At 44.8% G+C, this 14356-nt stretch overlaps 1 protein-coding gene and 1 long non-coding RNA gene across 7 annotated transcripts in view; one reads left to right on the top strand and one right to left on the bottom strand.

The window, feature by feature from the left end:
* The window catches only part of eef2kmt (eukaryotic elongation factor 2 lysine methyltransferase), a 49964-nt gene extending 38050 nt beyond the window's left edge, over window positions 1-11914 (bottom strand). For all 6 annotated transcript variants that reach the window (XM_080206266.1, XM_080206263.1, XM_080206262.1 and 3 more), the window contains exons 1-3: window positions 11752-11914; window positions 11237-11299; window positions 8799-8879 (exon numbers count right to left, since the gene is read on the bottom strand). In XM_080206266.1, the coding sequence (XP_080062392.1) occupies window positions 8799-8879; window positions 11237-11299; window positions 11752-11871 (264 nt within the window). In that variant the 5' untranslated portion in view covers window positions 11872-11914. The remainder of the gene's footprint in view (window positions 1-8798; window positions 8880-11236; window positions 11300-11751) is intronic.
* Window positions 11915-12021: 107 nt separating this feature from the next.
* The window catches only part of LOC145354785 (uncharacterized), a 29881-nt gene continuing 27546 nt past the window's right edge, over window positions 12022-14356 (top strand). Inside the window, exons 1-2 of the long non-coding RNA XR_013888902.1 lie at window positions 12022-12079; window positions 13952-14081. This is a non-coding gene — a long non-coding RNA (uncharacterized LOC145354785). The remainder of the gene's footprint in view (window positions 12080-13951; window positions 14082-14356) is intronic.

Raw genomic sequence — 14356 nt, 5'->3', positions numbered from 1 at the left:
TTATGGGGATATGGCCTAGGTGGGACTGTGGTCGGTGCAGACTCGATGGGCCGAACGTTCGCCTTCTGCACCGTAGGGATTCTGTTACACTTTGAAAAAGCAGCGTGCCATTTCTATACCGCCCTGCCAGGCAGGTGGGGCCTTAGTTTAGTGTCTCATCCCAAAGAACGTGCCCTCAGGACAGAAGCCAAAGGTCCAGCCCTGATCTTTGAACCCACAAGCTTCTGACCCAGAGGTAAGGGAGCCACTCACTGAGCCATGGCTGACCCTGGGCTTGAGACACAAGTGAAAAATGTTACCCAGTCTTTCGCACCCTCAAAATCTCATTGAACTGTAGTGAAGCACTGAGGAAAAACCATGATACTTCTGCGGTCTGCGAAATGTAGAATTTTAATGAATGCTTTTGTGAACACATGGTTGTGTGTCAGTGTGTGCATGTTTTTTAATTCATTCCTGGGACAGGGGCAGCATTTATTTACCATCCCTGGTCACCCTTTAACTCAGTAGATTTCCACAACATTTCAGAGGGCGATTGAGAATCAACCACATTGCTGTAGCTCTGGACTCGCATGTAGGCCAGACTGGGTAAGGATGGCGGATTTCCTTCTCTAAAGGGACATTAGTGAACCAGATGGGATTTTTCGGCAATGAGTTTTTTGGGGAGAATTCCAGTCTCGGTTTGCACACAGAGATTCAAACACCACACAGCAGGTTTTATTGAAGAGCTGCTCTCTGCATAGTATCAAGAACAAAACTGTGAGTAAAGCCTGAGCACACACCCTGATGACATCACCATCAAATCACGTGACCAGTTCTTGAAGCAACCTGCAAACTTTTTAAATACATAGCAAGTACATCGCCGTTAACTCTGAGGGGCAGGCACAGTTGTTAACGTGCAAAACACAGGAGCCGCTCTCACTGTGAGCTCATATCAATGTTCCAGTGTCAAAGTGGGGTCATGGGGTGAAAAACGTGTGAAGTACAGCCTTACATTGTGAAGTTAGGTCCATTGGACATGCTAAATTCTCCCTCGGTGTAGCTGAACAGGCACCAGTGTGGTGACCAGGGGATTTGTAGTATTAATGTAAGCCACCAATAAATAAACTTAAAAGCTTAAGTCAAACTCCGGCATTTTAGTGGCACGTCTGCCCCGATCCTGGGAGGGGGCAAGGCTCAGAACGCCATTCTCCATTGGTCTTGAGCAGGATCACGCGAAACTTGGACAGAGGTGTCAGTAAAATATCCCAAGTATCTGTCAAAACTGTTCAAATTGTGCACTGCAATTTATTGGTTTGCCACAAGATGGCAGTGCAGTACACACAATGCACACGGTCAGATCAAGGCCCCTCGGTGACTGAATCAGAAAATCCATCTGCCCACAGGGAGGCCATTCGACCCTCACACCTGTGCTAGCTCTCTGAAAGAGCCTTCTAATTTAGATGTTTGGTGTTGTGTCTGAAAGCAAGATTTCTGACTGCCGCTTGCTTTGTCCTTACTTTTGTTTTCAAGTTGGCAGATTTTGACTTCTCCCCGATGTGGGACAAGTCTGTGAAGGAAGTCTGGGTTCCCTCACGTTCAGGTTTGCTGCGTCCCCCTCAGTCACCCGGAGAACACGTCACACAGCCACAGTGGAAGAGAAGTCCATTCACTCCAGACACAGCCAGCTCCTGGATGACACCCAAGGTCCCAGATACGTTCCTCCAGCCCCGCTGTGAAGGTGGCTTTGTTTCATTTTGCTGAACGTCCTCTTATCAAAGAGGAGGCATGGATTATACAAGTGATTGTGTGTGTGTGTGTGTGTGTGTGTGTGTGTGTGTGTGTGTGTGTCGGGGGGGGGGGGGGGGGGCGTCATTCCATTGCACAAATTAAAGTAGTGAAATAAATACACTTCTTCAAATTCTAACAGTGCTTAGCATTGAGAATATACCCACCCTCACCTTCATTACTTGAGAAATGTTGCAAAGTTGGGGACAGCAATTGTAGATTGGGAGGAAGTTAGAATTTGGTGTCTGTAAGATTGTAAAAGCTGGGGGGGGTCCTGTTCAAAGGCAGTGCTTTCTCTGTGCTTAGGAGATTGATCGTAGGAAATATTGATATGTCATGACATAGAACATAACAGCGCAGAACAGGCCCTTCGGCCCACGATGTTGCGCCGACCAGTTACAAAAACAATGACCCACTAGCCTATACCAATCCCTTTTCGTCCATAAACCTATCCAGAGATCTCTTAAACGCCCCCAAACTAGACGCATTTACAACTGCAGCAGGCAGGGCATTCCAATCCCTCACCACCCGCTGGGTAAAGAACCTACCCCTGACATCCGTCCTGTAGCTACCCCCCCTTAATTTAAAGCCATGCCCCCTCGTGCTAGCTTTCTCCATCCGAGGAAAAAGGCTATCACTATCCACCCTATCTAAACCTCTAATCATCTTATATGTTTCAATAAGATCCCCTCTTAGCCACCTTCTTTCCAACGAAAACAACCCTAAATCCCTCAGTCTCTCCTCATAGGACCTCCCCACCATACCAGGCAACATCCTAGTAAACCTCCTCTGCACCCTCTCCAACACCTCCACATCCTTCTTGTAATGCGGGGACCAGAACTGCACACAGTACTCCAAGTGCGGCCGCACTAGAGTAGTGTACAGTTGCAACATGACGCTGCGACTCCTAAATTCAATCCCCCTACCAATAAACGCCAAGACACCGTACGCCTTCTTAACAACCTTATCTACTTGATTCCCAACTTTCAGGGATCTATGTACACATACACCTAGATCCCTCTGTTCATCCACACTATTCAAAGTCCTCCCGTTAGCCCTATACTCGACACATCTGTTGCTCCTACCAAAGTGAATTACCTCACACTTCTCCGCATTAAATTCCATCCGCCACCTCTCGGCCCAGCTCTGCAACCTATCTAAGTCTCCCTGCAGACTATGACACCCTTCCTCACAATCTACCACACCTCCAACTTTGGTGTCATCAGCAAATTTACTAATCCACCCAACTATACCCTCATCCAGATCATTAATAAAAATTACAAACAACAGTGGCCCCAAAACAGATCCCTGAGGCACACCACTCGTAACCGAACTCCATGATGAATATTTACCATCAACCACCACCCTCTGTCTCCTATCTGATAGCCAATTCCTGATCCAACTTCCTAGATTACCCACAATCCCATACATCTGCATTTTCTGCAGAAGCCTACCATGGTGAACCTTATCGAACGCCTTACTAAAATCCATATATACCACGTCAACTGCCTTGCCCCCATCCACCTCTTTGGTCACCTTCTCAAAAAACTCAATAAGGTTAGTAAGGCACGACCTACCCGCTACAAAACCATGCTGACTATTTCTAATCAATTCATTACACTCCAAATAACTATAAATCCTATCCCTAATAATTTTTTCTAAAACAAGAGAAGAGTGAGGGAATCGCCGGCTCTCTTAGATGATGCTACGTCTTAGAGAAAGCACCATCTGTGAGCAAAAAGTACCAAAGAAGAAAATTCCAGGCAGAAGAATCAACAAAACTGCAACTTTATAAGACCCTTGTCAGACCCCACTTGGAGTACTGTGCACAGTTCTGGTCGCCTCACTACAGGAAGGATGTGGAAGCTATTGAGAGGGTGCAGAGGAGATTTACAAGGATGTTGCCTGGATTGGGAGGCATGTCTTATGAGGATAGGTTGAGGGAGCTGGGACTCTTCTCCCTGGAGAGATGAAGGTTGAGAGGCGACCTGATAGAGGTTTATAAGATGTTGAGAGGAATAGATAGGGTGGATTCTCAGAGGCTATTTCCCAGGGCTGAAATGGTCACTATGAGAGGACACAGATTTAAGGTGCTGGGGAGCAGGTACAGAGGAGATGTCAGAAGTAAGTTTTTCACTCAGAGGGTGGTGAGTGAGTGGAATCGGCTACCGTTGATGGTGGTAGAGGCGAACTCACTGCGGTCTTTTAAAAGACTTCTGGATGAGTATATGGGATCTAATGGCATTGGAAGTTACAGATAGTTCTGTGGCTTGATAGGTATAGATGTGATCGGCGAAACTTGTGGGCCGGAGGGCCTGTTTGTGCTGTAGTCTTCTGTGTTCTATGTAACGAAAGCCCAGAATATTCCAGAAGACACAAAACCTAATAGTAATTTAGAGAGTGACTAAATTCTTTTTTTTTAATGGGTGGGAATTGTATTTATTTGAAAAGTGGACCATTAAAATCTTGTTTTGTTCAGAATAGTTAATAGAAGGGATTTATTTGGTTTGTTCAGAGTTTAGTTAATTTGTTCACTGTTAGATAAATAGTTACTTGCTGATTTTGGAATGAGTATCAGGGAGTTATTTTGTATTTAACCACTAGAAGGTGCTGAAGAGCAGGTCACACCACTTCACACACACTTCTTACAGATTAAAAGGCAAGGTACTCCTCTTTCAGTGTTAGTTCTTGGGGGTGGTATCAACCTCCGCTTTATAATAGAAAGGGTGATAAAATAGATAAGTAAGATAAAACAAAATGAAATAAAATGGGAATGGGGTGAAGGTGGAGGGGAGAGTTCACATTCTGAAGATGAACTCAATGTTGAGTCCAGAAGGTTGTAACGCACCCAATTGGAAGATGAGGTGCCGTTCCTCCAGTTTGTGCTGGGCTTCGCTGGAACATTGCAATGGCCATGTGAACAGGAGGGTAGCGTGGCTTGTGCAAGTGGCAAGCGACAGGGAGGTCCGAGTCCTGCTTGCGGGCAGACCCAAGGTGTTCAGCAAAGTGTTCACCCAGTCTGCATCTGGTCTCTCCGATATTAAGTAAACCGCATCGGGAGCAGCAAATGCAACCGACCAGCTGAAGGAGATGCAGGTGAAGGTGAAGGTGAAGATCCACCCTCATTCATTTTATTTCATCCCATTCATCCATTTTATCATCCTCCTTTCTCACCTCTAACTTTTCCACTTTCCATTCTTCTTGCCGCTCCCCCCTCCTTCTAAGGCACCCGCCACATTCATTCGCCCGTTCATTCAACTTATCGGAATCACATTGAAAGACCTCTGCATCCTCCTCACTGCTCACCTCACCACCCAGCTTTACGTCGTCTGCAAATTTGCAGAAAATACATGTAGTTCTCTCCTCAAAATCATTTCGGGTTTGGTGACGGTAACATGTTGAAACCACGAGACGAATGATCCTGCAATTTAGTGGAGGTACTCACAATTATCGAGTGAAATACCTCCAATGTTAAGTCTCAAGGCCCAAATAAAGTCAGGTGCAAAATATGATAAATTGATTGATTTGGGTAGATCTGCAATTTACAGAATCGGGACATTATTGTATATCTTTAAGATTTATCATGTCCAGGCAGAGGTAAAGAGGTATGAGTGGCAGCTGGGATTTAAATTATCAAACAACATCAACAATGGGATGGGCAATAAATGCTGGCTCATGAATGAATTAGAAAAACGCACACCCCACTGGCTATGGGTTAACAATTCTGTTAAAGGATGCAGAGGTATTGGATGAGGAATACTATGGACTTGACGGTATTCGTGAAAAACGTGATATTCATAAACATACAGGAGAGTGTCATCACATTGGCGAGACTCCTGTTGACAAGAGGCTTCAATGAAACCACAACAATGGATCTCAAATGCAATGGGTAAAGAAAGATATATTTTTCTTCTACATTTTGTCAACGTGGCAACAAGATTTAGTCTATCAGCCATTTTTAATAAAGATAAAAAAGTAATTATTGATAAAATAATGAAGTGAGAAATATTCCTAAAGCCTCCAAAAGAAACTGGCAGGGAAATTATGGGCTAAAGGATGTATTCAGGTTATGGTATTTTTCAGCTGGGTCTGTTCTACTGAAAGCTGTTTGCCTTCAGTTAAAAGCAGATCCAGTAATATTTTATTGGAGCTGTGGACAGAGAAAGAACGGCTACAGCAATAATGGCAACAGTTGCTTTAAAATGGCTTCAGTGGCTGAGTTAAATATGCTGGGATTTCTGGTCAACTTGTAATTAACTTTATGACCTGCATCTGGTTTTAAAGTTGATGTTTAGTTCAAGTTGATATAAAGTTTAAGAGTTAAAGTTCAGTTGAGAGTTGATGTTCGGTTCGAGTTAAAGTTCAGTAAGTTGTAACTGTTTGAGTTGGTATCAGAAGTAATAAATGAAGAAACAGTTGAATGACTGTCCTTGATTGTCTCAAAAAACTGGAACGCTTGGAAGGTGTTTGAATTAAAAGCAGAGTAACAGAACTATGAAGACATTTTCTTATCGGACACAGATAATTTCCTGTTGATGGAGGGAAGATCGAGCAGGAGAAATTCGTGATAAATAAAATTATAAAGGAATTCAAAACTAGAAGTTGTGCTTTTAAGTATATAGGCTTGGACATTAGTAGGTTAAGTTGGGAATAACCCTGACTCAACAGTTTTACCTTGAGGATGTTAATTGGATCAGATCTTCACAAAAGGAAGACTCAATCAATTAAACAGTTTAATTGGACAATTAAACTGATTACACACACACACAAACTGAACTAAATGTGCGCTTCAATGTATTAGATTTGAGAACATAAGAACATAAGAAATAGGAGCAGGAGTAGGCCATCTGGCCCTTCGAGCCTGCCCCGCCATTCAATAAGATCATGGCTGATCTGTCGTGGCTCAGTTCCACTTTCCCGCCATGCTGAAATGTGCTAATGTTGGGGAAGTGCAAAAAACAAATATGATATTGGAGAAATTAAATTTGGAAGAACATAACGCTGAGATTTCCAGACCGCACTGACCCAGGAGGGATGAAATCGGTTGTATTTAGCGACACCTCACATGTTAACCTTCCCAATAGATAGTCAAGTACAGCAGGATTATTTTAGCGCAAAGAAATGATAATTAGCATGGAAATTGAAGAAAGAGTCTTGTTAATTGCACCTTAGCTGCGCAAGCATGAATGTTGATAGAAGCGACAAGAGTATTTATCGAGTATATTTAAAAGGGGTAAGCAGGGAAAAGCGTGCCGACAGAAAGTTAGAGGAATAACGTAGTGGTAGCAGATATGATAGTGAGTTTTGTGGGATGTCTGGACAAATACATGAATAGGATGGGAATAGAGGGAATATGGTCCCCGGGAGGGTAGGGGGTTGTTAGTTCAGACAGGCAGCATGGTCAGTGCAGGCTTGGAGGGCCGAAGGGTCTATTCCTGTGCTGTAATTTTCTTTGTTGTTCTAACTGTTCAGTCTGGGACAATATCCATTCAGACAGCGCCATGGAAAGGAGGTTGAGAATTGATCTTGCAAGTATAAAAAAACGTTGGAATGAAAGGAGATTTCAGAAAAAAAATGGGTCAATGCAAATCACCAGTTGTTGGATTGTTTCAGAAAAAGAACTGCTTGTCCAAAGAAATGATTGGTTTGCAGGAGAACTTATTTTATAATGGATTGAGAGAACAGAAATTTTCACTATGTGTACGTGTGTGCGTGTGCATGTGTGACAATTTAACCCTGAAAAGTGTGAGGTCATACACTTTGACAAGGAAGTATTCAATGAACCTCATGACACTAGGCAGGTTCTGTGGAAGAGACACCTTGGTGTTTGTGTCCATAGATCTCTGAAGGTGGAAGGGTATGTTAGTAGGGTGGTAAAACAGGCATATGGGACACTTGCCTTTATTAATCGAGGCATAGATTACAAAAACAGGGAAGTCATGTTGGTGTTGTGTAGAACTTTGGTGAGGCCACAGCTAGAGTGCCACGTGCAGTTCTGGTCGCCACATTATCGGAAGGATGTGATTGCACTGGAGGGGGTGCAGAGGAGATTCACCAGGATTCTGCCTGGGATGGACATTTAAATTATAAAGAGAGGCTGGACAGGCTTGGATAGTTTTTGTTGGAGCAGAGAAGACTGACCTGATCAAGGTATACAAGATTGAGGGGCGTGGACAGAGTGGATAAGGAGGAACTGTTCCCCTTAGTTGAAGGGTCAGTCATGAGCGGGCATGGGTTCAAGGTGAGGGGCAGGAGGTTGGGGGGACGCAAAGAACAACATTTTTTTACTCAGAGTAGTGACAGTTTGGAATGTGCTGCCAGGAAGTGTGATGGAGACAAGTTCATTTGAGGCATTCAGGTGGACATTAGATGATTATATGAAGAGAAACAATGTGCAGAGGCACAGGGCAGACAGGGAATGGCACCAAGTCATGATGTTCATTTGGACAGCCAGTGCAGACATGATGGCCAAATGACCTTCTTCTCACTGCAACAGTCCTGCAATTCTGTGAAAACTAACTTAATGTACATTAGATTTTCGTGATCTGTTGGCAGGAGGGGTGCATCGATCTGTGACATTTGAGAAATGAGAGATAGATAAAGTGTAAAGCAATTGAAAATTGGCTTGGCGATTGGTGTTAAAAGCTAGTAGTTGAAAGTCGTAAGTTGAACAGGCGTACTATTCATTAGTAAATGATACCAAAATGGGTATATAAAGAGTTGACCACAGACTGTTAGAGTACAAGGAAGGTCTGTGACCAGCAATAAACCGTTTCCACGAAAGCATCCTCGCCTTTTGTCTTCTTCATAACCAAGCTTGGAAGCTCTACTGATATCTGTAGCACACAGGCTGCAATGGATGGTCCAAAGAGACTTTCATTATCTTCGCTGGGGCAATTGAGTATGAACAACCTAGCGAGAAATGCCCCATGGAAAATAACACAAAAAAATCTTTCCTTTGAACATTCATTATTTTTCAATTCAATGATTACCCCACACAAGCAATTCTTCAAATGTCAAAAGTGAAAACGTACCTTTTTAATGAGCTCAGTTAGAAAGAGTCTTCTATACTTCACCGAAGGAGGATATTTATTGCAAAGAGGATGAAAAACTGTCTAAAAAAAAAGAAACATGGATAAATTATTGTTTTTTTTTTACAAACTAATTATACCAGCATTTTTGTCTTCAATACATTGACAAAATGGCCCAAAAACAGCTCTCTGAAAACTGGCAATGACTGAACACTGGATTTTTTAAGCTGCCACGCACAAATTCCACCATTAGAACATCGAACCCTACAGTGCAGAGAGAGGCCCTTCGGCCCATCGAGTCTGTACCGAACACAATCCCACCCAGGTCCCACCCCCATATCCCTACATATTATACCCACTAATCCCTCTAACCTACACATCCCTGGACACTAAGGGGCAATTTCTTAGCATGGCCAATCAACCTAACCCTCACATCTTTGGACTGTGGGAGGAAACCGGAGCACCCGGAGGAAACCCATGCAGACACAAGGAGAATGTGTAAACTCCACAGACAGTGACCCAAGCCAGGGATTGAACCCAGGTCCCTGGAGCTGTGAAGCAGCAGTACTAACCACCGTGCTACCGTGCCGCCCCCTAAGATGTGTCAAATACCTCACCGTGTGTTCAACTGGGTGCTGCATAGATATTAGTAAATATAGTGAATAGTTGATCCTCTAATATCGTTCCTGGTGAGGAACCAGTAGTCACATCCTGCCAACCAGAATGCCTGCTTATTATCCCTACTTTGTCTACTGGCAGGAGAGATGATTTTTGGCTGTCCAGACACATTGCCCAGAACCATTAAAGCTGAGATCCACTGTCTCTTCTAAACTCCAGTGAATATAATCCTAACCGATTTAGTCTCTCCTCATATGACAGATCTGCCATCGCAGGAATCAGCCCAGTAAACCTTCGGTGAGATGACTAACTATATTTTAAGTGGGTTTTAATCTCCAAGAAGAATGCTGCTTACTCGGAACTGAAATAGTAACGTTAGAAATTGAAGTTGATTCTTTTCATGATCGCTGGAACACTCCGTTACATCTTACAAACTAGAAAATGACCCAATTATGCCTAATCTGTTTCCTGTTAGCTAACAATCTTCTAACCGTTTTAATGAGGCACCTCATCAAATTTCACTTTGACTAAATGCTTACTCCAGTTCAGGGTCACGGGGAGTCAGAGACTATCCTGACAAGCACTGGGCATTAGGTGGGGTAAACCCAGAACGGGATGGACGCCAGTCCATCGCAGGGCACTCACAGCAATAAACTGAGGGGTAAATTAATTTGGGCAATCCATCCAACCTACATATCTTTGGCCTGTGGGAAGAAATCAGAGCAAGTGGAGGAAACCCACGCAGACACGGAGAGAACATGCAAATTCTACACAGTGACCCATACCAGGAATTGAACCCCAGGTCATAAAATCCCTACAGTGCAGGAGGTCATTCAGCCCATTGAGTCGACCCCAACCCCAATCCCACACGCTCTATTCCCGTAACCCCATTATCTTGCTAATGTTGAGGATTAGCCAGACAAGGCACAGTGAGTACTCAATCTTTCCACACTTTTACTTGCTAGCAAGGAGAACAGACACAATGAATCTAACTATGATATTCTATCAGAGCTCCCCAAAGTGTCAGTTGCACTGACACTGGCACGAATGAACATGCCAGTTACAGCACAAATAGCCTTACAGTTGGGTGTGCACTTTCAACCAACAGAATTCATTTGCGTCTTTCTCACACAGTTGTGCAGAATCTTGGAACGTTGTGTTTTTTCAAGGACTCACTCTTGCTGCAAAGCAGACACAGACCCTTCACCTGCCAACAGTGGTTAGCACTGCTGCCTCACAGCGCCAGGGATCCAGGTTTGATTCCCAGTTTGGGTCACTGTCTGTGTGGAGTTTGCACATTCTCCCCGTGTCTGCCTGGGTTTCCTCCCAAGATGCGCAGGTTAGGTGAGCTGGCCATGCTAAATTCTCCCTCAGTGTTTCTGAACAGGTGCTGGCGTGTGGCAACTAGGGGACTTTCGCGCTAACTTCATTGCATTGTTAATCTAAGCCTTCTTGCCACCAATAAATAGACTTTTAAACTTTAACAGCTGGTACCAACTTCCACACCAATCCCTTGAAACTAGGGTCAATTTAGCAGGGCTAATCCACCCAACCTGTTCATCTGTGGAGCGTGGAAGCCAGGTCACCTGGAGGAAACCCATGCAGACTCATGGAGAATGTGCAGACTCCACAAAGATGGTGACCCAAGACTGGAATTGAACCCAAATCCCCGGTGCTGTAAGGCAGCAGTGTTAACCGGTGTGAGGCAACACAGTGTCACCCCAACCCGTTATATCAATACAACCACATCCTGCTGCCCCAACTTCTTACATCCCTTCTGGAAATTCCACCTACAGGTTGGACTGGAATCACATTTTGTGTACCTGCTGCAGAATTTGTTGTATTAATGTAGCATCGTCGCTGTTCTTCAGTCTTTCTTCCAGCTCCTAAATCACACAAATAGAATTAGAAATTAAAATTCTAAGAAGTATTTGATCCGAAGGGGAAATGGACTATTAATGTGCAGGGCTGTCTGAGGAGGACCGCAACCGTCTCCCTCCTTCACTCCCTCCCTCCCTCCCTCCTTCACTCCCTCCCTCACTCCCTCCCTCCTCCACTCCCTCCCTCCCTCCTTCACTCCCTCCCTCCCTCACTCCCTCCCTCCTTCACTCCCTCCCTCCCTCACTCCCTCCCTCCCTCACTCCCTCCCTCCTCCACTCCCTCCCTCACTCCCTCCCTCCCTCCCTCACTCACTCCCTCCCTCCCCCACTCCCTCCTTCACTCCCTCCCTCACTCACTCCCTCCCTCCCCCACTCCCTCCTTCACTCCCTCCCTCCCACCTTCACTCCCTCCCTCCCTCACTCCCACCTTCACTCCCTCCCTTCACTCCCTCCCTCACCGCCAGCGGCAGGCTGTCTATCCGCCCCATGGTGAAGAAGGAGCGCTGGAAGCTCAGCACCAAGTCCCCGGTGAGGGGCCCGTTCGCTTCCGCGACTCCCACCCGCGGGCCGCCGCTCATCCCCGGCCCCGGAGCGGCCTCATCCTTCCCTCCATCCTGACCCCGCGGCGTCACTGCTTCCGGGTCACCGCGGCGCCGCACGCACTTCCGGGTCACCGCGGCGCCGCACGCACGCACTTCCGGGTCACCGCGGTGCCGCACACACGCACGCACTTCCGGGTCACCGCCGCCCCTCGGGAACGTTTCCGCTGCTCCGCTCGTCACCATGGTAACTAGATCCGGATTAGAAACTATAGAATTATGGATAATAATGGATTAGAAATTATTGTTCAACCGAGGAATCACCGTGGTAACTAAATCTACATTAGACAAGCTATGGAGTTAAGTTTGAAGTTTATTTATTAGTGTCACAAGTGAGGCTTACATTAACACTGCAGTGAAGTTACTGTGAAAATCCCCTGGTTGCCACACTCCGGCGCCTGTTCGGGCTACACTGAGGGAGAATTTAGCGCAGCCAATGCATCTAACCAACACGTCTTTTGGACTGGGAGGAAACCGGAGCACCCGGAGGAAACCCACACAGACACGGGGAGAATGTGCAGACCCCTCACAGACAGTGAGCCGAGGCCAAAATGGAACCTGGGTCCCTGGCACTGTGAGGCAGCAGGGCTAACCACTGTGCCCACCGGTAATCACTACAGTAATGCATTCCAGATTAGCAACTATATATTTGGAATCACATAATCCCTACAGTGCAGGAAGAGGCCATTCGGCCCATCAAGTCTACACTGATCACTATCCCACCCAGACCCTAGCCCCATAACTTCATTGCCCAGTCTAGTCCCCTTGACACGAAGGGGAAATTTAGCATGGCCAATCCATCTGACCCACACATCTTTGGAGTGTGGGAGGAAACCGGAGCACCCAGAGTAAAGACACAGGGAGAACGTGCAAACTCCACACAGTCAGCGATTCAAGCCGGGAATCGAACCCGAGTGCTGGCCACCGTGCTGCCCACTTTTAAAAGTAGGTCACTCGCTATTCAAATAGCCAGGGTTAAGCTCATTGGATTTCTGAATTTAGCCTTGGCGATTTGAATAGTGAGTGACAGTTAAACAGGGAAATCACCATGGTAACCAAATATGGATTATAAACTATATAATTATAGTTTAACAGGGAGATCACGTTGGTTACAAAATCTGATTAAAAACTATGTAATTCCTCTTTGATTCTCCTCTGTGTAGAGGATCTCCAGGATGTCCTAAGGGCTATTTACATCTCCATGACTCTCAAAATCAGCATGTAGATATTTCCATTGATTTTCAGTCATCTGGGTAAGCTGTTTCCTAATGATAGAGCTATTTATACCTGATTCTATCTGGATGCCTATTAATGTTCTTATAGGGAAAGATTGCATCTCAGCATCCCCTTTTGAATGCTAGCTACTGTACTCGCTAGCCACGTTTTTACCTGTTGATGGGCAGTTCATATCTTACAAATCCTTGTTCCTGCTGTTACTAGGCAGATCCCCTTTTTAAGAAATGAAATGTCTGAATTTGAAAGATGTCTCATTTCTCAGCCCTTTTCACTCTAGCTTTAGCTAATTATACATTGTGTCAGAGGATACATTGACACATGAAGATACCCCTACGAATTTACACCCAAGGTCCCCAAAAGTTTATTTTACACTCAGGATAAAGCATTCGCAATGATGTTTTCTCTCTCAGCCACATGAAAATTTGTAATGGTTACATCATCAAACTCCATCAGAATAACCAAGTGTTCTGATCGCAATGTTTCTCCAGAAATTTAAGGATTGTAGACCGTTCGGTTCTCTCTACTGGGTTGTTGGCAAAATACAGTAATGCCAGGACCAGTCTTAAACTTTCTTTCTTAATGTTCGAATCCTGGTAACAGTTTAATTTCCTTGAGGAATATCCCACAGGCTTTTCAAGGCAAAATTTGTCTTGCGATAACATGGCTCCTATACCAATGTCGATAGCATCACCGCCAGTTTAAAATGCTTCTTGTAATTGAGTGCTACTAACATTGGGTTTGTCAGTAACACAGTTTTTAAATGATTGAATGCTATTTAACAGTCTTCCTCTTCATCCAGTTAAAGTGCTTATTCTTCTTTAAGAGCTCTGGATGGTAGCCAGTGACTAGTGGAGTTCTGCAGGAGGCAATGTTGGGACCACAACTTTATACATCAGTGAATTAGATGAAGGAACTGAGGGCACTGTGGCTAAGTTTGCAAATGATACTGTCATGTGAGTATATCTTTGAGAAAGTTTTTTCTTAAATCATGCAGCTTTTCGCATCAGCGATGTCATTGGGGGTGGAGCTAAGCTGTGAGTGAGGTGTTTCCTTTGTGGCAGTCAGGTGATAGGGTTTTTTTCGTTTTGTTTTGGGGAATGTTTTTGAAGCAGTTTAGGAGCAAGGTAAGAAGCAGTGTCACTCTCTCCCTATTCTTTATTTTTTTCTTCTGAAATTATTGTCAGTTAGCTGAAAGAGAGGCTTACTGACAGCCTACCTTAAAGAAGCT

The sequence above is a fragment of the Carcharhinus amblyrhynchos genome, chromosome 18 (genome assembly GCF_965287045.1).
Source record: "Carcharhinus amblyrhynchos chromosome 18, sCarAmb.v2.hapA, whole genome shotgun sequence".
NCBI classification, from domain to species: domain Eukaryota; kingdom Metazoa; phylum Chordata; class Chondrichthyes; order Carcharhiniformes; family Carcharhinidae; genus Carcharhinus; species Carcharhinus amblyrhynchos.
This window is presented reverse-complemented; position numbering and strand designations above follow the sequence as displayed.